Genomic DNA, 21,976 nt, shown 5'->3' on the forward strand with positions numbered 1-21,976 from the left:
AGTCTTACCGATGAAATGATGGACATCGGCGTTGGCAACGAAGAGGAACGCCTGATGTTCAAGAGGATATTCATCCTCTACATACAGATGGCGTTCCTTTTGCCAACGACGATAAACAAAATATCGCCCGTGCACCTGGTCCCAATTTTTAAGATGGACGGCATAGAGGAGAGAAACTGGGGGGGGCATGTTTTGACCTTCATGATCAAGGGCATAACAGACTATCAAGAGAAGAAGAAGAAGGCAATCAATGGCTGCCTCTTCGCCCTGATGATAATCTACTTTCATCTTTCAAAAAACAAAGGCAAGAACAGGGTTGAAAGACCACCAAAGCCATGGATTGCCAACTGGACTAAGGAGCAGTTGGTGGAAAGAATGAATGCAGAGAGAGAGAAAATTTTGGTGAGTAATCATAATAAGTTGGTGTATTTTATTTACCCGAATGGTGCTAACTAAAATATCTCATGTTTCAGGGGATTCTGAATTTGGCAGAGACAAAAGAAAAAATGAGAAAAAAAAAACAAAAAAAAACAAGAAATAAAAAAAACAAAAAAAGGAAGGCGAGCTCAACATCGTCTTCGGAGACAGAAACTACTGACAGTGACACTTCTACCTCTGAGTCTGAGGCTCAAGAAGACTCGGAGGATTCGGGAATTAAACACTCCGGCAAAAAGGGGAAAAAGTAAGATACTTGGGTGTAATTTCTTTTTCGGTTTGGGTGTATTTTGTTTGTCCACGTTGGGTGTATGTAGCTTATTAAGCAGGGTGTGTTTCGTTTGCTGTTTTGGGTGTATATTGTATATTTAGTTGGGTGTATCTCGTGAATCCATTTGGGTGTATTTTTAGTATGTTCTAAATGACAATTGTTTGCCTGCAGAATGGACTCAAGAAAAAGAAAGCAGAGGCAAGAGGACTCAGATTCTGATTCAGAATCTGAATCTGAACCAAGTGATGAGTAATGTCCTGAAATTATTACTCCTTTCTTTTGGCTTCTTTATAAAGATTTTGTGTATTAACTGAGGTGTCTTTTATTGACTTATAGGAGCGAAGAATCATCACCTGGGAAGAAGGAGAAGAAAAAGAAAAAAAAAACAAAAACAACACCAAAAGAGTAAGCACTTCTTTCATTAATATTCTGTGATAAAATTAATTTTTTATTTCTGATTGGTACTGTTTTTTTTTTCCACCCAGAACACCACAAAAAAAGAAAAAAGTAGTTGTGGAGGATTCACCTCCTGAAGAAGATCAATACTTTTACGGGTACAGTACCTCGTAAGCTATACTACGGTCTTTTATCGTAATTATTTTTGTTAACGTCTTATTTTATGAATGTAGTGAGACATATGAAATATCAAGTGACGAACTTGATGAATTGCTAGGGGAAAACGTTCATAAATCTGCTGCAGAGGGGTATGTCTTGCTGTGCTGTGTATTTGAGATTTTGGTGTCTTTTGTTTGCTAATAATTGTATCTTGTTTTGCAGGGACAACCAGGCTGACCTGCGATCGACAGAAGGTCGCTATGTGTCCTCTGAAACGTAAGAAGCTTTATTATTTAATAAAATCTTGTTATCATGATTTGGATGTATTCTGTGAAACAATATGCGTGTATTTTGTGGATCAAGTTGGTTGTATCTTGTTTACTAAGTTGGATGTATATTTCGTTTGAATAACATGAAATCTGTTTAGACTACCGGCTGTGAACTTGGGAAGTGATGATCCTTCCTCTGTCTTCTTTACTTTAATAGATAGGTCTATTTTGAAAGTTGAGTTGGGTGTATATTCCATATTCAATTGGGTGTATATTCCATATTAAGTTGGGTGTGTCTTGTCCATTCATTCGGGTGTATTACTGATTTGTTTTGGTATTTAAGGGATATGTATTTTCAAGATTGATAACATATGCCGGCGGGAAACCTCTCGAGAAAGGCGAGAAGGAGAAGAAAATTAAAGCACCATATGTTAAAATTTCAGGCCAAAAAACAAGGTATAAATTTGTGACTCTGAACATTAAACTTTCCTAAATGAGATTTGTAATTTATTTTCTTCATTTTCAGCTATGACTGCGCTATCTACGTAATGAAGTGGCTTGAGTTAATAGAGCCGGAAAACATTAAAAAGGGGAAGTATGAATGGGATAATTGGACACAGGTAACTGTCTTTAGAACTATATAACTCTGTATTACTTTACTGAATTAATATTTCTGTTTAAACATAACATACTTTTTAATTGTAGGAGGAGGTGGACCACTATAGAGTGGAGTATGCTTCCTGGATACTATTCAGTGAGTTGAATACACAGAGAGATCGGGCAATTAGAGAGAGTAGTGCCATAAGGCTGTCAAAGCCATCCTCTGTATTATTGAGTCCATTTTGTCAGATTAATTCTGCTGATATAGAAACTGGGTAGTTTGTAAATTGAACAAATGATTTAAATGTTTGCCATTTATCAACAACTTCTATTCCATGTATATTTTTCCCATAGTTAAACTATCTGTGCTGATAAACTGTCTGTGATGTATTCAAAAACTGTATTACAGGTGGTAAAACATAAAGCAAAAAGTCAAAGCATACGCATATTATAAACTGTTACACCCAACGCAAGTCTAATAATACACCCGAGGTTGAATAAAATATACGCCCAATTGTCTGTGCTGTATTCAAAATGAATGAATTACATGTACTAAAATATAAAAAAAAACATCAACTGAAATATACGCCCATAACCTGTGAATTTTTACAGCTTTTGTTCTATATGTATCTATATATGTGTCTATATGTAAATTGTCAATTAACAAAAATACACCCAAAAGTAACAGTGATTTACACCCATACTCTTTATAACTATACACCCAAAGAGTTATCCCCTGCTGCTGGTACCCTGAACTGATAATTTATAACTTGTCCCTGATATTGGCTGCAACTTGAATGCGCCGCTGATGCAGCATCAAACAGGTTTATCTGAATATAACACTCACGCATTAGCTAAACTATTAACTAGAAAAATAAACTCAATCGCCACAAATTTAAAGAACATTACATTTACCTCGCTTAAACTTTCGTCTTCTTCTTCTTTGTGGCATTTGCAATCTGTTTCTCCAGCTTTGAACCTAGCCTGTTTTTGGACGTCCTCTTGTTCGAATCCTTGGCGGGCTTTGAAGCTCGTTAACGGATTCCAAGTTGGCGTCTTCGTGGGATAAAGAAGATGTCCCCTTCCTTTTGCCTTTTATTGCTTCCATCTCGGCCATGACGTTATCGTACGCACGGTGCAGAATTGCAGTCAGCTCCTCCGATTCGGAGGCAAATTCGCAAATATTTTGCGAACGAAAAACCAATTGGTCGAACCTCTTGCTTCTTGGCTCCATTAGTGGCTCGTCGTGGCTGCTCTTGATGTGTGTGTGTCGCCTCTTTACCTTCTTGCTCCATCGTTCCAGTATGTATCTAGGGGACACTTGGCTTACTTGTTCGAAGCTTAAAACGCTTAGTGCGTGACGGCACAGTATCCCTCTCGACTCGAATAATAAGCATTGACATTTTACCTCGGCTGCAACTGAGTCGTAGGTAACCGTGAACTTGTCGAATATTGAGCTGGAAACTTGTTCTCCGACTTCGTATACTGAATAGCCTAGAGCGGAATTCTTTAATCTGGTGATGCAATTCGCCTTTCCTCTGAATTGGGCTTGGACTTCCCTAAACTTTGCGTGGGTGTACGCATCTTGAAACTGAGCTTCGATGGAGGATTTGGTTGCACACGGTATGACCGTATGAAAATCTGCAGCATCTGATTCTCTCTCTGCTTGCTCCCTGCTTCCGAGGTAATTATCGTACTGTTTGACGAACTGAATGAGCGAGCTGTTCCGGGTGATGTACTTGTTAAAAAATGAATGCATGCTCTCGCTCCTTTGTGTGCTTCTCATCCCTGCCCAGAAGTGGTGGTCCAGATAGATAGGAACCCATATGTGACGGTCTTCGTACAGATCTGCATAATACACCCAAACACACACAGTAAAATACACCCGAGTGATCCTACAATTTACACCTCTGCTGCAGATTTTAAAAACACATTACCTGAAAGCCACTTGTTGTCCGCAAGACCAAAATTCACCAGAAAATCGTTCCAATTCCTATCGAATGAGTCTTTGCTGTGAGAGTTCCAAACAACATGGCTCATTTGTTGTTTGATATCGGCATGTCCCTTGTACCCGTTTAATTTGCTTGGAATCTTCTTCATGATGTGCCAAATACACCAGCGGTGAACTGTTGTTGGCATACAGGACTCTAAAGCCCTTTTCATTGATGCGCACTGATCGGTGAGAAACCCTTTCGGAGCGTTTCCTCCCATGCAACGAAGCCAGCATTGAAATAACCATTTGAATGATTCAATTTCTTCGTTCTTCATCAAAGAGCATCCGAGAAGTGTTGACTGACCGTGGTGATTCACCCCGACAAAAGAACCACAGACCAAATTATACCTGAAACGAATTACCATGGTCCAGAATGCAAAATCATTAGGTACACCCCAACAAATGCTTCGAATACACCCAATGAGACAGCCAATATACACCTCTGCTGCGGATTCGTAAAAATAAATTAATTTAGCATCATAAACAGGGACATTTTGTTACCTGTTTGTATTGTAAGTGGTGTCGAATGAAATGACGTCTCCGAAATACTCAAACGCGGCTCTGCTTCTTGCGTCGGCCCAAAAAGCCAGCTTAATCGATTGATCCTCCTCGAGTTCGAGCTCAAAAAAGAAATTCGGATTCTTCTCTTTCATTCGTAACAAATATTTCCCGAATTCCTTTGCATCTTCTTGTTCGGAAACATTCCACACTTCCCTGGTAATGTAATTCCTCACGTCCTTTTCGATAAAGTTTAACTCGCAGTGACCCCCGGCAGCCGCAACAAATGATTGGTAGGTTTTGCTTAGTCTGATACCGGCCTCGTCGTTATTCTCTATCGTACGACGAATGGACATGCTTAGTTCCCTGTGCTGTTTGAGCATCTCTGCTTTGCTTGGACAGCAGGGGTGTGAATGATCCAGGACAACCTTTGAAATGATCCAAGCACCGACATCCTTCAATGTGTGTATATAAATTCTTGCAGGACAGTTTAAACCGGCTGTCGGATTGGTCTTCTCGGTTGGAGATATTTTAGATTTCCATTTTCCCTCTCTGCTACATGTAATCAGTTGATTCTTAATCTCGTTTCCCTTCCTATTTGTGCACCGAACTCTTGTAGAGAAACCTGCAGCCTTGGCGTAGTTCCTGTAAAATTTTCCGGCATCTTCAAGGGTCGTAAAGGTCATTCCGACCTTCGGAACAAGCTCGTCATCAACAACAGAGAGAGGCTGCAGAATACACCTGGTCAGAACTGTGAATACACCCTAGATATGATAAAAATACACCCAATCATGTCTAATATGATACACCCGAACCGAAACAATTCAACTACAGAATGACCTTTAAGCCATAAACTGTCAATACACAGGCTGCAGAATACACCATGTCAAAAAACTAAAACACACCCAATCATGTCTGATATAATACACCTGAACAACAACAACTCAATTAAAATAACAAAAACCAGTAAAGTGTATATACACCCACACTTATAGCTAAAATACACCCAAAGAAGAATTGATCTACACCCGAGCGTCTGCTATAAATTCCAGGTAATTAAACAATGTTCAGCAATTTTTAAACTACACAATGCTATACAAATTACTGTAAATCAAACCTCAGGAACTTCGTTAGATTCAAATTCATAATCCACATCGCCTGGATTCAGCGCAGAATCTGAGCTTGAAGGATCCATCATCTTCAAAACGAGTTCGAACTTTGATTTCAGAAAACAACAAATCAAAAGAGAAAACGAAGCTGGAGTTGCAGAGAGAGAAAAAGAGAACGTAAACGAAGAACATACCAGTGAGAAAAGAAGAGGAAAAGATCGATGGAGAAGAATGAGGGAAGACGCGCGAGAAGAAGAACAACCAAATCTCAAAATAACGAAAACGAAGAAGGAAACAAATATTTTAAATTTGGAAGTTAGATATACGCGGCATATTATATAGCGCGTGTAATCAACGAAGGTGGAGGAGCGCGTATTTTAAATTTATTGTTTAATAAACTTGTAAAGCATACAAGCCCTAATGGCTTGTATGCAGAGCTTTTCCGTAATTTAAAATAGATCTAACTTTTATGTAAAAAAAAGTATTAAATTATCAATTAATGATTTTCTCTTAATAGCTAAAAATTTTTTGCATTTAATAAAAAATCTTTCGTTCAATATCCACTTAAAATATATTTTTATATAAGTATAACATATACATATATAGGGTATAAGTTAGTTAAGTAGGGTTGACCTACACGAAAATCCTACCCTTTCTGTTGCGGATCAGATTAGCAACTCTACTCGATCGAGTTGAATCAGGTTAAATATCGACAGGTAGAATACATGTTGCCATCCCTATGTTAGACATCATGCATTACTCGTTAACAAAAGTTAAGGTAGAATCCAATGTTTTGCCGGTTATAATGATACTAATCGAAGTTGTGTATACATCGGTTCATCCGTTCATGGAAGGCTTTGTTGTATGAAAAAAGATGGAATAAACTTGCTCAACATCTGGAATATAATATACAATTTTTAAGACTAATAAGTTCAATATATAAAAAATTCAATAACACAGTCCTCACTAATATAAGAAACAGATTCAGCTTATAAGTTATAATGGTGTGTGTATGTTCTTCCTCTTCTCATGTGTGTGTGCGTATAAGATTATATAAAAACTAGCAGAACAAAATATGAAAACATCTTAGCTATGCTCTCATCTCAACCAAATGATATTACAAATCAAATTTATGAAACATCACGCCATCCAAAGAGAACCATTGAACTACAACAATCTAAAATTTTACAAAAACTAATGCTTCTAATTAGAATTTGAAGCACCAATACAAACCACCACGATTTGGCCTGTTTATCGTCTTAGCCAATTACGGACCTCTACTGCCGGAGATGCTGGGGACATTGCTGTCTAGATTCTGGGATAGATTTGGCATACTCTACAAATATAACCCAACCATCCAAAAACTGTAGAGAGTGGGGAAACAATAGTTAGCAAACACCCAGAGAAATAAGCTTACAAAGAAAGAGCTAATCAAGAGCAAAATGCGAGATCAACCTAGCAGAACAATTAACAAGAGGAACTTAGCTCCTAGATCACATCAGCATGAAATAGCTAGAAAAAAAAAGCTCATTACAAAAAGTTTTTTGAAAGTGTCTAAAGCCATGCTTTCATGAATGACGGAAGCATTGTTGACATTTGACCTTTTCATCTTCTAGATATTATTCTGTTGCCACATTCATTAGCACTTAGTATCACGAATACATGTCATATTGGAACCTAATTTGTATGAAATATGCATGCATTCATTTGAGGTAAGGCAACAACGATGTTATCAACAACAAATTCTTTATTCTCCCCCCATATATCACAGGTTTAAGCATAGAGGCTTAATCCAGCATACCTTTCCATTCATGTTTTCGATGCCCTTTGCAGCCTCTTCTATAGTGGCATATTGTACAAAGCCGTACCCTTTAGAACAACCTGTTCTATCGATCATCACCCTAGCTGAAAACAACACAGACGAAACCATTATGAATTATGCAGATCCTTGAAACAAAAAAAAACAGAGATGTCAAAGTGTTAAAAGCAGAACACTATGAAAGTTATATCTACTTAGTACTTAGAGATGAGAAGAGGACAAACTGCGAACAACTTCGCCAAACTTAGAAAATTCTTGGAGTAGGCGTTCGGATGTCGTCCGTTTGTTAAGCCCTGGAAAATTAAAGATACATAGAAATTCAACACATTTGACATTGTCAAAGAGAAAAGGATTTAGCCAAGCAGGCCAGATAAAGATTTTATAACCCAAATCAACTCATTTTTAACTGATAAAGTATGAATAATAAGAAATTCAAAACGATAACTCTGCTGAAGATCTCTCTTGGTATTTGAAATTTAAAAACACATAAATGTAAGTAACAGAACTAATGAGTACTGAGTAATTATGAGTGGATTAAGCATCACATGAGAAATATTTAAGTTCCCTTTCTAGAAAATCCTTCTCCAACATCAAATGAGTCGAAAACAAGTACCCTAAAAGTCCAAAAACTAGCAATTTCGGTTAAAATTATGCGCAAAAATGCCAACACTTGCTAGTTGGAAGTTACTAGTTAGTTCCTCATCAATCATCACTCATATATCATATTATCAGCGAGCAAAACCCATATTATAGCTGAAAACAATAACTATGTACAACTATAAGCCCTCACTAGTCTAAATTACACTGAACTCCACACAAGCTACGCAATATTACATACAAACACCATTCTATTTGCAAAATTATACACTAGTCTCTCCTAAACACTAAATCAAAGAATCCAATCACCTATCTCATGGAAAAGGAAGTTAGTATAATTTACCCTAAATCCAATTAGGCATATTGAACCATTATAATCATGTGGCATATAATACAAAAAACATATTCGCAAAGCAGAGCCGCAGAGTTGAATTACTGATTGACAAACTTATGAAAATAAAAGTTGAAAGGCGAAATTCTAATTTTCTTTTTTGAATTTTTCTGAGCTCAAAATCAACGAGGAAGTAATACATTATACATACCGGAAACGAAGACGGAGGATTTGGGCTCCACCGCCTGTCGAGCAAACACTGCGGCAGTAGTCGACGGCGGATAAGCAGAACGGCTCGAGAGCAGCCGCCATAAACCGCGCGACGAAGGCTGCGCCGCAGCTGTAGCCGCTGCCGCCCTCAAAGCCATTGGCAGGGTTTGGGATGTTTGGTAGTTACGGTTTAAGCTGAAAAGCAATGTTATTGTTGCCGTTGGGGAGTAAAAATGTTTTTAGATTCTTATGTTTTATTCATTTTTAAATAAAAGAATTTAGTTTTAAAATTAATTAATTATAATTTTACTGTATTCTAAACACCTTCTTAATCAATAATAATCTCAAAATTGATTTATTTAATTCACTCGTTTTATCCAACACCACAAAAATTGATGAAAGAATGAAAACAAGTTTAAGAGCCGTATTCTGATTGCTCACTGTATGATTTGAAAAAATTTAGGGGATTAAGTACGGTATAGGCCAACTAAACTAATTTCTTTTATCTCTGATATTAAAATTTTAAAAATTAGAATAATGAAAATTGATATTATTTTATAAAAAAATTTGGAGAGTCAATTACCACAGAAACTAACTCAAGCTAATTCTTTATATTTTTTATTTAAAAATTTAAAAATTAAGATAATAAATTTTTTTTTTACAACAGATCTATTTTTTAATTAATTAACTCTAATTAACTACATCCTAATTGATTCCTAACGAAACCGTTATTTTATTCACCTCTGTTCCCTTAACAGGTATTAATGTTCTTATGGAAAGTCTATCATAACGTGGTGCCAGTTTTAGCTAATATTTAGGATAAAAAATTCAAATAAGTCGATGTGAGAAAATTTTTACACAAATTTACGAAATCAAAATTTGGTTTGTGAATCTACTAATATATATTTATATATAGTTTTTGATTCGAATTTTATTTTTATATAATTCGAACCAGCTGGGTTCGAATTATACACTTGTTAAAAAAATTAATAATTTAAAAATTAAAAAATATATATTTTATTTTATACATTAAAAAAAGTTAACAAAATATTTAATTATAAAACTTCTTTAAAATATTAATGAACTATCAATTCGAATTCCATATAATATTCTTTTGTCCATTTTTAATAGCTCATGAATATTTTTTAATAAATTTTTAAATAAATTTATTTAAATTATACTACAAAAAATATTTGATCCTATGCAAAATAATTTAAAAAAATTGTTTAAAAAATATTAGGAGTACTATAAAAATTTGTAACGTTCTAGTAACTTAGGTAAATACATGCATGTACTCAGATTTTAAATAAAATACTCTACATAGTCAATAATAATTTAGAAATGAAAGAAAATATTTTATTCCATATAAAACAATTTAAAAAATATTTTATTCTATACAAAATAATTTTAAAAAAATGTCTTAAAAGATGTTATGAGTACTATAAAAGTTTGTAATATTCCAGTGATTTAGGTAAATACATGATAAAAACATTTTTCTTTAATTTCTAAATTATTATTGACTATGTAGAGTATTTCTTTAATGTCCTAAGTCATTAAGATATTACAAATTTTTATAGTACTCATAACATTTTTTAAGCCATTTTTTAAAATTATTTTGCATAGGATCAAATATTTTTTGTAGTATAATTTAAATAAATTTATTTAAAAAATTTATTAAAAAATATTTATAAACTATTAAAAATAGACAAAAGAGTATTGTATGAAATTCGAATTGATAGCTCATTAATATTTTAAAGAAGTCTCGTAATTAAATATTTTGTTAGTTTTTTTTAATGTATAAAATAAAATATATTTTTTAATTTTTAAATTATTAATTTTTTTAATAAGTGTATAATTCGAACCCAACTAGTTCGAATTAGTGTGTGTGTTTGTGTATAATTCGAACCAGTTGGTTCGAATTAATGTGTGTATGTGTTTGTGTATAATTCGAATTCAGCTGGTTCGAATTATGTAAAAATAAAGTTTGAATCAGGCTGGTTCAAACTACGTATAAATGTGTATTAATAAATTCAGAAAATAAATTTTGATTTAGCGAATTTGTATAAAATTTTACCCCTTAATTTATTATTGTAATTTGTGCTAATATTTATAAAAAGTTAATTAGAGGGGCGAAGATAATTTCTATAAGTACTCTATGGACAGATACTTTCACAATGCGGAATTTCTTTATTTAAATAAAAAATTCTATATTTTTCAATTTAAATGATAATAGAAGAAAGTATACTTTTGTATATTATATTTCAATTTTGTATTCAATTCAATTTTAATTGCTGAGTCTATGAAATTAAGGATAGTTATTAAAGACTTAAAGTTGATGGAACAGAATAATAACTAAAACTTGTAAACAAAAAATAGATAGAATTAAATTAAATAATTTTGGCAAAAATTTAAATAGTATAACTAAGTGATAAAATTATTTTTTATATATTATGAAAATTCATAAAATATTATATATATAAAATATTTTACTAATTTTTTCAAATTTTTATTAATTAATTTTATACAAATTAAAACAAATTACAATTTATTTATTTTTATCAAATTATATGATAAATTAATAAATATTAACTTTTTTTCTCAAAGATAAATGTTATTTATTAATATAAAATAAAAGTATTTTCATAAGGAAGTACAAAAGAATTGGGTATTCCCATTTATCACCAACTGTGACTGAAAAACTAAGAGCTTAAAGAAAAGTAAAGTAAGAGTAAAGAAAATTAGTAGCATCAGGTATGGCTCACGAGTTCACGCACTAAATTGCTGGCTTCTTTCACTATCTCTGGTGCTGGGCTTATTACCTTCTCAAAAACACACCGATTCCTCGTTTTCCAAGTGCTCCAACACAGCGCCGCTATGAGGAGGGTCTTTTGTCTACCGTCTAATTGAGCCGCTGCCCAGGATAAGACTCGTTGCCACCAATTGAAAAATGCCTCTTCTTCTCTCATTCATAGGTCAGGGGTTATTAAGCTTAGTCTCCATATTATTGAAGATAGGGGGCATTGGAACAAAGCATGAGAAATTGATTCAGCCTTCAACATGCATCTTGGACAAGTGGCAAGAGTGAATGCGAACCGGCTGTGGACTTGTTGCAACACTGGAAGCTTTTCATGAAGACTTTTCCATAAAAAAATCTTAATTTTATGTGGTAATTTCAACTCCCAAATGCTATTCCAGACTCTGTTGTGTATGTTCTGGGGCCTCAATGAAGTAGGAGAATGAAAGAATTCATAAGCAATTTTGTATCCTGACCCAACTTCATATATACCAGATGTTGTCCAGCACCAATTAACTTCATCTTCCCCCTCTGTTGATTTGATTGAAAAAATTTTATTGCATATATCAACTGAAAAAATCGACTCAATCAGATTTCTATTCCAACTTCTATCAGGATTTAGTAACGCACTAACGTAATACACTTGCAGATCTGGCGGGATTGTGAGTGCATTTTGAGGGACATTAAAGGGCACTGGTGGTGGGAGCCGGGGGTCATGGAAGATGCGAACATTAGTGCCAGAGCCTATTTTCCATAACAAGCCTTTCTCGATCACCTTGCGCCCTTCAAGAACACTTCTCCAGCCCTACGACGGTACGCTTCCTATCTCTGCATGTAGGAAATCTGTATATCTGAAATATTTAGCTTTGAGCATTCTTGATAAATATTAACTTGAGTCTTATCATCTTATTTAACTATATTAAATTGAGAAGTGCTACATATACAAGTCTTTTTGACTTACAAGTCTTACAAGTTGCTACACATACGGGCCTTTTAATGCGTTATTCAACCGTTTCCTGTTTTCAAAGCGCTACACTCAGAACGGTTCTTCTTCTTCTTCCTCTTCCTCTTCCTCTTCCTCTTCTTCTTCTTCTTCTTCGTTTTTTTTTCGATTTTCCTGTTTTCACAGCGCTACACTCAGAACGGTTCTTCTTCTTCTTCCTCTTCCTTTTTCTCTTCCTCTTCCTCTTTTTCTTCTTCTTCTTCTTCGTTTTTTTTTTCGATTTTCATGGTTTCTGAAACTAAGCTTTGAAATCATTTTGAAGAAGAAGAAGCAGCAGAAGATGAGGAGAAAGAGAAAGAGTTCTGAATTATGCAACGAATTTTGGGTGTATTTCTTAAATCTTTTGGGTGTATTTTCGTAATCCTTTGGGTGTATTTCTATAATCCTTTTGAAGATAATGGAACTTCAGAAATACACCCAAACGATTACAGAAATACACCCAAATGATTACAGAAATACAACCAAACGGTTACAGGAATTCACCCAAAACGATTATAGAAATACACCCAAAGGATTACAGAAATACACCCAAAAGATTACAAAACTACACCCAAAGGATTTAAGAAATACACCCAAAATTTGTTGAAGTACATCTTATGCATAATTCAGAACTCTTTCTCTTTCTCCTCCTCATCTTCTGCTGCTTCTTCTTCTTCAAAAACGATTTCACCATGAAAAATCGAAAAAAAACGAGAAAACAGAGAGAAAAGAACGTAAATGAAAAAGAAGAAGAAGAAGAAGACGAGGAAGAAGAACATGCAAAAACGAAAGAAAAGAAGAAGAAGAAGAGTAAGAGGAAGAAGAACGTGCAGCAACAAGAAGAAGAAGAAGAAGGAGAAAGAGAAGGCAAAAAACGAAAGAAAAGAAGAAGGAGAAGACGAAGAGGAAGAAGAATGGTTCGAAGCGCGTTTTGAGTTAGTTTTAATTGAACTTGTAAAGGTTTACAAGCTTTAATCGCTTGTATGCGAAGAATAACTCTATTAAATTATATGAGAAGTTGATAAATATCAACTTGAATTCTTATTGTCTTATTTATTTACAATATATAATTTGCTAGTAATTTATTCTTTGATAAAGAAAATAATTATAAGTAACTAACTTATTCAGTTTTGCCTAAATCAAAGATGGCAACTAATTAGTTTATTTAAATTATGGAAAAGTCTAGGGGCGCGCAATTTTATTTCATTTTGGCCAGCATGTAACCAGCAGAGAAATGTGAGTCATTGGATGAAATCTCACACCATCAAATTATCATTGATGGCTAGTTGATGACTACCAATCACAAATGTTGCTAGTCCCCTAGCATTGCTGTTAAATTATTACTGTATCAACTTATTTCTTTACTAATCTATATAATGTTAAAGAAAAAAAATTATATTTATTTTGCTAAACTATAAAAAATATTTACGGGAAAATATAATTATATTTTAAAATATTTTTTTAATTAAGAAAACTTTTCAATATTTAAATTCTTTAACCTTATTACAAATAAACTTCATCCAAAACTCAGTCCATTTTCACTTAGTCAAGAAAAAAAGATTTAATTAAGCTCGCTTGAGTAACACAACTATCATGACCAGCATTGCCAATCCCATAAAAGTTCCTCCCATGGCCACAGTAGGGTTCATGAAATTATTTTCTTTTGCTGTAGTGGTGGTAATTTCAAAAGCATGATCACAGGATTTCTCATCAGATATTGGCCTAAAAATGTTCTTGACATAACTCGACATGCTGGTTACCATCTCAGCTACTGTGATAGAAGCCTTGTTCAACATGGTGCTCATATAATCAACAAGGGCATTCCCTAAGTCAGAATCAGGTAACTTTTCTATTTCCTCATTAAGGGTTAAACCCTCTTCAACACCAGCTGCTACAACACAAATATAATTTGTATTATATCTACCTAGCTAGTCATAAAAAAATGTACCAGAATATATTAAATATTTCTTCCAATATTTGTTATTTATTTTTTGGGTAAAGTACAATTTTATTTTTAACATTTGAACTAAATCTTAATTGCATTTCTAGAATATAAAATATTATGTTTTATCATAAATATTTTATTTTATACTATTTTCATCCTTTAGTTAAGGTTAATATTTTTTCTTCCAAAAATATTATTTTTTATTATTATCTTTTTTTCTATCAATTTCACTCGGAAATTACTACAGATACTATTAAAATAACCACAATAACAATTATTTTTATTACCTTAAAAAAGATGATAATAATAAAGAAAATGAATAATTAAAAAAAATCCTAAATAAAACCGAACAAGATATTTGAAATAAAATTAAAACTTAGTTTAAAGGTCAAAAATAGAGAAAAATATATGTTACCTCTAATTATATTTTAAACTTTTAGTAGATATTTTTTTTTAAGTTAGGAGTGAGACTCGAACTTAAACCTCTAAATAAAGAGAGAAGACTATGTCGTTTGATTTATAGTTACTTGGCCTAGTAAATTTTTATTGTTTTCATATAAATTATATTTAGATATGATAATTGTTAATATACTAATTTAAAGTGGTGAATATTTTAATTCACAGAGTATTTAAAAATGACAGATTAAAAAGGAAGAGAAGGAGGGATTAGTGTGATTATACGTTACCTTCATAGAGTGATGATTTGAAAAAATCCTTGAGCGCTGGATTTTGCATGACAGCATTCCACACGTTGGAGTCAGAAGCAATAGAAGCTACAACATTCTGATTAAGGCCAAAAGACAAGTGAAGGTTCAATTGTTAGCAACAAATGAAGGACAAACACTGATTCAAAGAATACTTATTTAGATCCTCATTGCCCTTGATCGTCAGTCGTGTTTAAAGTTATACAAAAAGAAAAAATCACTGATTACATACATGTGCCTCGGGATTTGAGCTAAGCAAATGAAATGCCTGATGAAAAGCATTGATTGGGACAGAAGGGAATGAAATAGTGGTGTCATGGTTGATATAAGAATGATTATCATTGATGTGAGAAGACGCCCATGAAGCCTGGCTTCCAGAATGAGAAGAACACTCCGATTTAGAACAACTCCCACACAGGTATATCCTTCAGGACCAAAAATAAATAATTAAATAAATTTAATATAATGTACTACATTATTCGTAACAACTATATCATCAGGTTTATATAAAAATAAATAGACAAGGATTTACACCTAAATTTTGGTAGTTGGTTTTAGTGTAAAATATTTTTGTATTTGTATATTGAAAAGTATTGTGATTATAGAAAATGAAGAAGCCTAAGTAGTTATGTAAATAAATACGCATATACTCAATAAATATATGAGAGACAGAGAGAGCACTTCTCAACGGCACTTTTCAGCTCCGACGCGGCGGCTTTTGCCTCTTCGAAGCTCGGAACAGTACCGAACACAACTCTCTCCACATTCGGCTGAGTGTTGTCAACGTTGGTCACTACCCAATCATCAAGATCCCATGGCGCCGACGAGTAAACTGGCGCCACGTCCCCAGCCATTGCTAGGAGCGGTGGTGGTGACGACAGCGCCTCCGGCACATGTCGTGCCGCGTTGCGCAGTGAATGCTCCGCCACCTGGGACGACAACCCATTGAATCCGCCGGCAACCTTGGCCGCTGACCTTATTGCTGCTCCGCCGCCCATGATGAAGACGGTGAAATGAAAAAGCAAGAAGGTGGTTAGCTTCGGAATTTAGAGAGAAAAGAGCTTGGTTTTTGAATCCGTATATGTATCTAATACTGTAGATTTAATCAGTTTTTATTGTGATGAAATTCTTCATGAGTAAAGAAATTAATTTACTGTTTTAGATTCTTGGATCTTCCACTAGTGTGTTACCGTACGGTGCAACCTTTTGAATTTCCGAAATTTCCACGCGTCTTCAGCTTTTGTTCTCTACAGTCTACATACCTTCCCACACGAACCCTTTCAATTAGCGGAGTTCAAATCCAAACTGATTTAAAATAAGAGCAATGCTAGGGCCAGCAATTTTTGTGATTGTTAGCTATCAACTAGCCATCAATGATGATTTGATGGTGTGAGATTGATGTGAGATTTCATCCAATGGCTCACCTTTCTCTGCTGGTTACATGCTGGCCAAAATTTAATAAAACTGCTGGCCCCTAAACTTTTCCTTAAAATAAATGGATCATCTAACTTAATTTAAATAAAAAATTAATTAAAATTGTACTAATTTAAATTTGATTTGATTTTATTTTTTGTAAACCGCTGGATCGAATTTTAGATCTACTTTTCATAACCGATTTAATTCAATTCAAACCACACAATGTGTTATAATATTATTATTTTATTATTATATTTACAATTATACTTATAACATATTTCAATTTGTTATACATTTTTATATTTTTTATATATTATTATTATTTAATAGATGTTTTATATTTAAAATATGATTTGATTTATTTATTTATTTTAACTAATCTATAATTTTATTTCTATTGTTATGTTATCGTTGGTTTTTTAAGATATTGTTAAGACTTGCTATGTGATTGTTGGTTATTTAAAATTGAGCAATGCTAGGGGCCAGTAACATTTGTGATTGGTAGCCATTAATGATGATTTGATGGTGTGAGATTGGTGTGAGATTTCATCCAATGGCTCACCTTTCTCTGCTGATTACATGCTGGCCAAAATGTAATAAAATTGCTGGCCCCTTAGACTTTTTCTTTAAAATTTGATATTAAAACTTGTTATATATATTTATTTTTTTTAATTTACAAAACCGCAAATCCAATCCAATCCAAACCACTCAAAATTGGATAGGATTGGATCGGATTTTTTAAAAAAAAAATCATCCAATCCAACCGCACTGTAAGTAAACATAGTGTTCGAATCGAATGAGTTTTTTACTCAAAACCGATCCAAACCGCACCGCAAACATCCCTACTTCCAATGTCTCTTCTAATTCTACACTAAAATCTATTATATATATATATATATAATTTTACAAAATCACATATCACTTTTTCATTGTAATTAAAATTATTTTTTTTCAAAAACTAAAAATTTCTACCCTCTACTAATTTTATAAATAAAATGTGTCACATATCACTCTCTCATTACAATTAAAATAAAATCTTTTCCTCCAAAATTAAAGAATTTTTCTTATTCCTATTAATTTTACAATCAAAATTTGTCACATATCATTCCCTCCAAAATTAAAGAGTTCTCCCGTTCTTTCTCTCCCTTTATCTATCCCTCTCATTCTTTCAACCGCTTTATCTCTTTTATAAATTTTTATTAATGATTAATGATTAATGGAAAAGTCTAGGGGCCAGCAGTTTTATTGAATTTTGGCCAGCATGTAACCAACAGAGGAAGGTGAGCCATTGGATGAAATCTCACACCAATCTCACACCATCAAATCATCATTGATGGCTAGTTGATGGCTAACAATTACAAAAATTGCTGGCCCCCTAGCATTGCTCATGATTAATTACTAGGGGTGTCCATGGATCTGATCGTATCCGCAGATCCGCAGTAAATATCCGCATCCGATCCGAAAATTGCGGATACAATCTGATCCGCAAATTGATCGGATCGGATCGGATCCCATCTGCATCCTTTTGGGATCGGATCGCGGATATCTGCTCTACATCCGCAGATCCGCACAATAATAATTAAAATATATATATATTGGGTATTATATTTACTTGTTTATATGTTTTAGTTAGTAATTATTATTCATATATTGTATTATTTTATTTTTGTTATTTAGAAAGAATTTGATTAAAAATATTTTAGGAATAAATAAGTTTAAAAGTATGAAAAAAAATTTATTGAATTTTTTTACATTGAAATATGATTAAAAAGAGAAGGTTTAATTATACGGATATATCTGATATCCGATCCGCACATTTGCGGATCGAATCCGACATTAAAAAGTGCGGATATCATATACGATCCAATCCGATGAAAATTGTGCGGATCAGATCGAATTTTTGGCCATATCCAATCCGATCTGTAGAAACTCTAAAGGTCGGAAGCACAAATTATAACTTGGTGAGCAAAATTATAAGGTAGCAACCGTTTATTTTAATTATTTAAATATATTCGTCATGTTTGTTAATTTAGACTTATACTAAAATTTTAGATTTTATTTTCAAAATTTTAATATTTTAATATTTTTAAAAAGTAGAGACACATAATACTAAAATTTTTTAAGACGGAAATCAGTCTAATTAAATATCAGTTAAATATTATATTTTATTTAAAAGAGAGAAAAAATAAAAAATAAATAACTTCTCTTATTTTTTGAACAACTAATACGTAAAAATGATATTATTTAAATTAATTAAATAATAATCAAAGACTGAATTTTAAAAAGGAAAAGTCTAGGGGGTCAGCAGTTTTATTGAATTTTGGCCAGCATGTAACCAGCAGAGGAAGGTGAGCCATTAGATAAAATTTCACACAAATCTCACACCATCAAATCATCATTGATGACTAATTAATGGCTAACAATCACAAAAATTGCTGGCCCCTAGTATTGCTCTTTTAAAAAACAAGTAACACTTATTGATCAAATGAATTCCAATTTTAATGTACTTCCCTATCTCTCTCACACTATCGCCAAACTATGGGGAAGACAAGGAAGAATAAGAAGAGCAACAAGAAATCCATGGCGGATGCCGTAGCCATGAAACTGAAAGCATCTTCTAAGGGCGCTGACAACCCTTTCGAGTCAATCCATCTGGTCTCGAAGGAAGTTTGACGTGACAGAAGCGCAAAGGAACACCCGCTGCATCGGCCTTGCCCGCTTCCTCGCCATCGAGAAGAGAAAGAAGAAGCTGCTGAAGGAGTGCGAGCAGAGTACTAAATCGGTGTTTAAGGATAAGTGAATTGATGAAGGAGATAATGACTTGATGAGTTTGGCAAGGCTATCTTGAGAAACCAGCGAGAACACCAGTTGAACATGGAACTAAGCAAGAAAAACAAGTATCACTTGTCGGATGGAGAAGATGATTTTGATGAACCTAGTGCTCTAGGTTTCGGAAGAGATAATTTTGAAGATGAAATGCTTCCAGAAGATGATGTTGACTAAGTGTCTAAGTTTATGAAACGAAAAGAATTAGTTTTGGAGTTGATATGCAGATTCAACGGAGGAGAAAGGAGCTGGAAATTAAAACTGGTTTTGGGTTAGGTTTCATTTTAAATTTAGGAGTAATTCTGTAATTTTAAATATTTTAACTTTAATTTTTATTAGAATACTGAATATAATTTAATTTTATACATTTTTATATCAAATATGATATTAAAACTTATTCAATTTATATTTTCATTATTTTAATTTTAATCTTAGATTTTTTTTAAATACTATCTAAAAATTATAAAATGGAGATAGAAAATAGAAGTTATTTTTATTCAAAGAAAAGATAATTTCTGTTCATACCCTGACCCAACGATAAGGCCCAAGTCCCAACAAAAGGCCTAACCCAAAAAGGTTGAGCTTCGCCTTGTACCACCTCCTCCATATGAAGTCGGTTCCTATCATGACTAACCCTAAAGAAGTCGGGGACGAAGATTAGCTGGCAGATAATCACTCATTCAAATGAGTAACCGCCCCTAAAATCTCTCTATCCACTTCCAAGAGTCATATCTCAACCTCCCTAAGATAAAGGAACGGTTATCCACCTTAAAAGGCGGAACTACTTCAGCGGTGGTTATTGGTTCACCACTATAAATACCCTAACACCCCTCAGGTATCTTTAAGTCTCAATACTCTTTAAGCCTGTTTGCACCCTTACTGACTTAGGCATCGGAGTGTCCTTGCAGGTACCACCCCCATTCTTCCTTACACAAGTCGGACGGGGGCTTTGGATCGCGAACTCACTTGGACGTTTCATCATTCAGACGATTAGGCCAGCCAAACTTGTCCAACCCATTAATCTCCGGTTACCCAACGTAACATTGGCGCCGTTGCCGGGGACCCAAGAGATCAACCAGTAATGGCGGACATGTCACAGGAAGATGGTCATGTGGCATCAGATTCTGAACAAGAGAATCTAGATACCGGAAACAATGACGCAGACCTAACCCTTCACCAGGGAACCAACGACCAACATAGGGAAGGCACCTCCGGATTTAAAAATCCAAAGATGAACTCCTCCGAGGGGCGTGAATCGGAAAAGGATGGTCCACCCCATGCAACCGAACTAATGGGGCTATTCCATGGCCACCAAGGTCGCTTGGAACAACTGGAACAGGAGCGGGAGCGACAAAGGGAAATAGAAAAGCACTTAAGAGAGGAGATGGAACGACGAAAAGAGTTAGAAGAAAAACTCTTAAAGTTAGAATCCTCCCTCAAAAAGTCAGAACTCCCACGGCGACCGAGAAGAGTCACCCCCAGGAGGGGAGGACCCCTTTAGTGAGGACATAATGAGGGCAAAAGTTCCAAGAAACTTTAAAAGCCCCGACATGGACCTCTATGATGGAACCACAGATCCAAAGCATCATTTAAGCAACTTTAAAAGTCGGATGTATCTGGCTGATGCTTCTGATGCAACACACTGCAAAGCCTTCCCGACCACCTTATCGAAAGCAGCAATGAAGTGGTTCGAGAGCCTCCCTCCAAGGTCGGTCACCAGCTTTGAAGACCTCTCGAGAAAATTTCTAACGCGGTTCTCCATTCAGAAAGACAAAGTAAAACATGCACCGAGCCTCCTGGCGATAAAACAGGAGGTCGGAGAACCTCTACGAGATTATATGGAAAGATTCAACAAAGCATGCTTAGAGATTCAAGACCTGCCCACCGAGGCAGTCATTATGGGCTGGTAAATGGGCTCAGAGAAGGACCATTCTCACAATCCATATAAAAAAGGCACCCCACCTCCTTGAGTGATGTACAAGAAAGAGCTGAGAAGTACATCAACATGGAGGAAAACGCCAGACTGAGAGAGTCAAGCTGGCGACTTGGACACCTCCCCTCGATAAAAGACAAGGAGAGGGAGCCAAAGAAGAAAGAAGACCTCGGTCTCGACAGACCCAGGAAATATCACTCTTATACTCCTCTAAAAGTTTTCATAGTGGACGTATACAGAGAAATTTGTAATACTGAAAGACTGCCGCCTCCCAGACCCATCAAGAATAAAAAAGGGGAGAGCCGCGGTGACTACTGCGAGTACTATAAGATATATGGTCACTCAACAAACGACTGTTACGACCTCAAGAATGTGATAGAAAAGCTGGCCAGAGAAGGCCGACTTGATAGATATCTCATGGAGAGGTCGGACAATCATGGAAAGAGAAAGCGAGATGATGCGGACAGAAGAGACCCACCACCACAGACTCCGGAGAGACATATACATATGATCTCAGGCGGATTCGCGGGAGGGGGGCTCACCAAGTCCTCTCGCAAAAGACACCTCAAGCGAATCTACCAGGTCGGAAGTGAATCGCCCGACCTTCCTACCATCTCATTCACAAAGGAAGATGGGCAAGGAATAATCCCCAGACACGATGACCCGGTAGTAATAACCATGATCCTAGC

At 34.7% G+C, this 21,976-nt stretch overlaps 2 protein-coding genes across 3 annotated transcripts; both read right to left on the reverse strand.

The window, feature by feature from the left end:
- Positions 1-6,700: 6,700 nt before the first annotated feature.
- On the reverse strand, positions 6,701-8,912 carry LOC130946017 (organelle RRM domain-containing protein 2, mitochondrial-like). Its single transcript, XM_057874701.1, has 4 exons — positions 8,689-8,912; positions 7,774-7,842; positions 7,532-7,635; positions 6,701-7,094 (listed from the first exon to the last, which is right to left on the reverse strand). Exons 1-4 carry the CDS (start codon positions 8,843-8,845, stop codon positions 7,008-7,010), a joined length of 417 nt encoding a protein of 138 aa, XP_057730684.1. The 5' UTR covers positions 8,846-8,912; the 3' UTR covers positions 6,701-7,007.
- A 4,986-nt stretch (positions 8,913-13,898) lies between these two features.
- Positions 13,899-16,276, reverse strand: LOC130946592 (uncharacterized). 2 transcript variants are annotated; one of them, XM_057875388.1, is made up of 4 exons: positions 15,794-16,276; positions 15,345-15,537; positions 15,095-15,191; positions 13,899-14,351 (listed from the first exon to the last, which is right to left on the reverse strand). In XM_057875388.1, the coding sequence occupies exons 1-4, from the start codon at positions 16,108-16,110 to the stop codon at positions 14,029-14,031; spliced, it is 930 nt and encodes a 309-aa protein (XP_057731371.1). In that variant the 5' UTR covers positions 16,111-16,276; the 3' UTR covers positions 13,899-14,028. The 2 variants fall into 2 exon arrangements, with proteins under 2 accessions (XP_057731371.1, XP_057731370.1); XM_057875387.1 differs by having other exon boundaries at positions 13,899-14,354.
- Between the last annotated feature and the right edge of the window lie 5,700 nt (positions 16,277-21,976).

The sequence above is a fragment of the Arachis stenosperma genome, chromosome 8 (assembly GCF_014773155.1).
Source record: "Arachis stenosperma cultivar V10309 chromosome 8, arast.V10309.gnm1.PFL2, whole genome shotgun sequence".
Classification (NCBI taxonomy): Eukaryota; Viridiplantae; Streptophyta; class Magnoliopsida; order Fabales; family Fabaceae; genus Arachis; species Arachis stenosperma.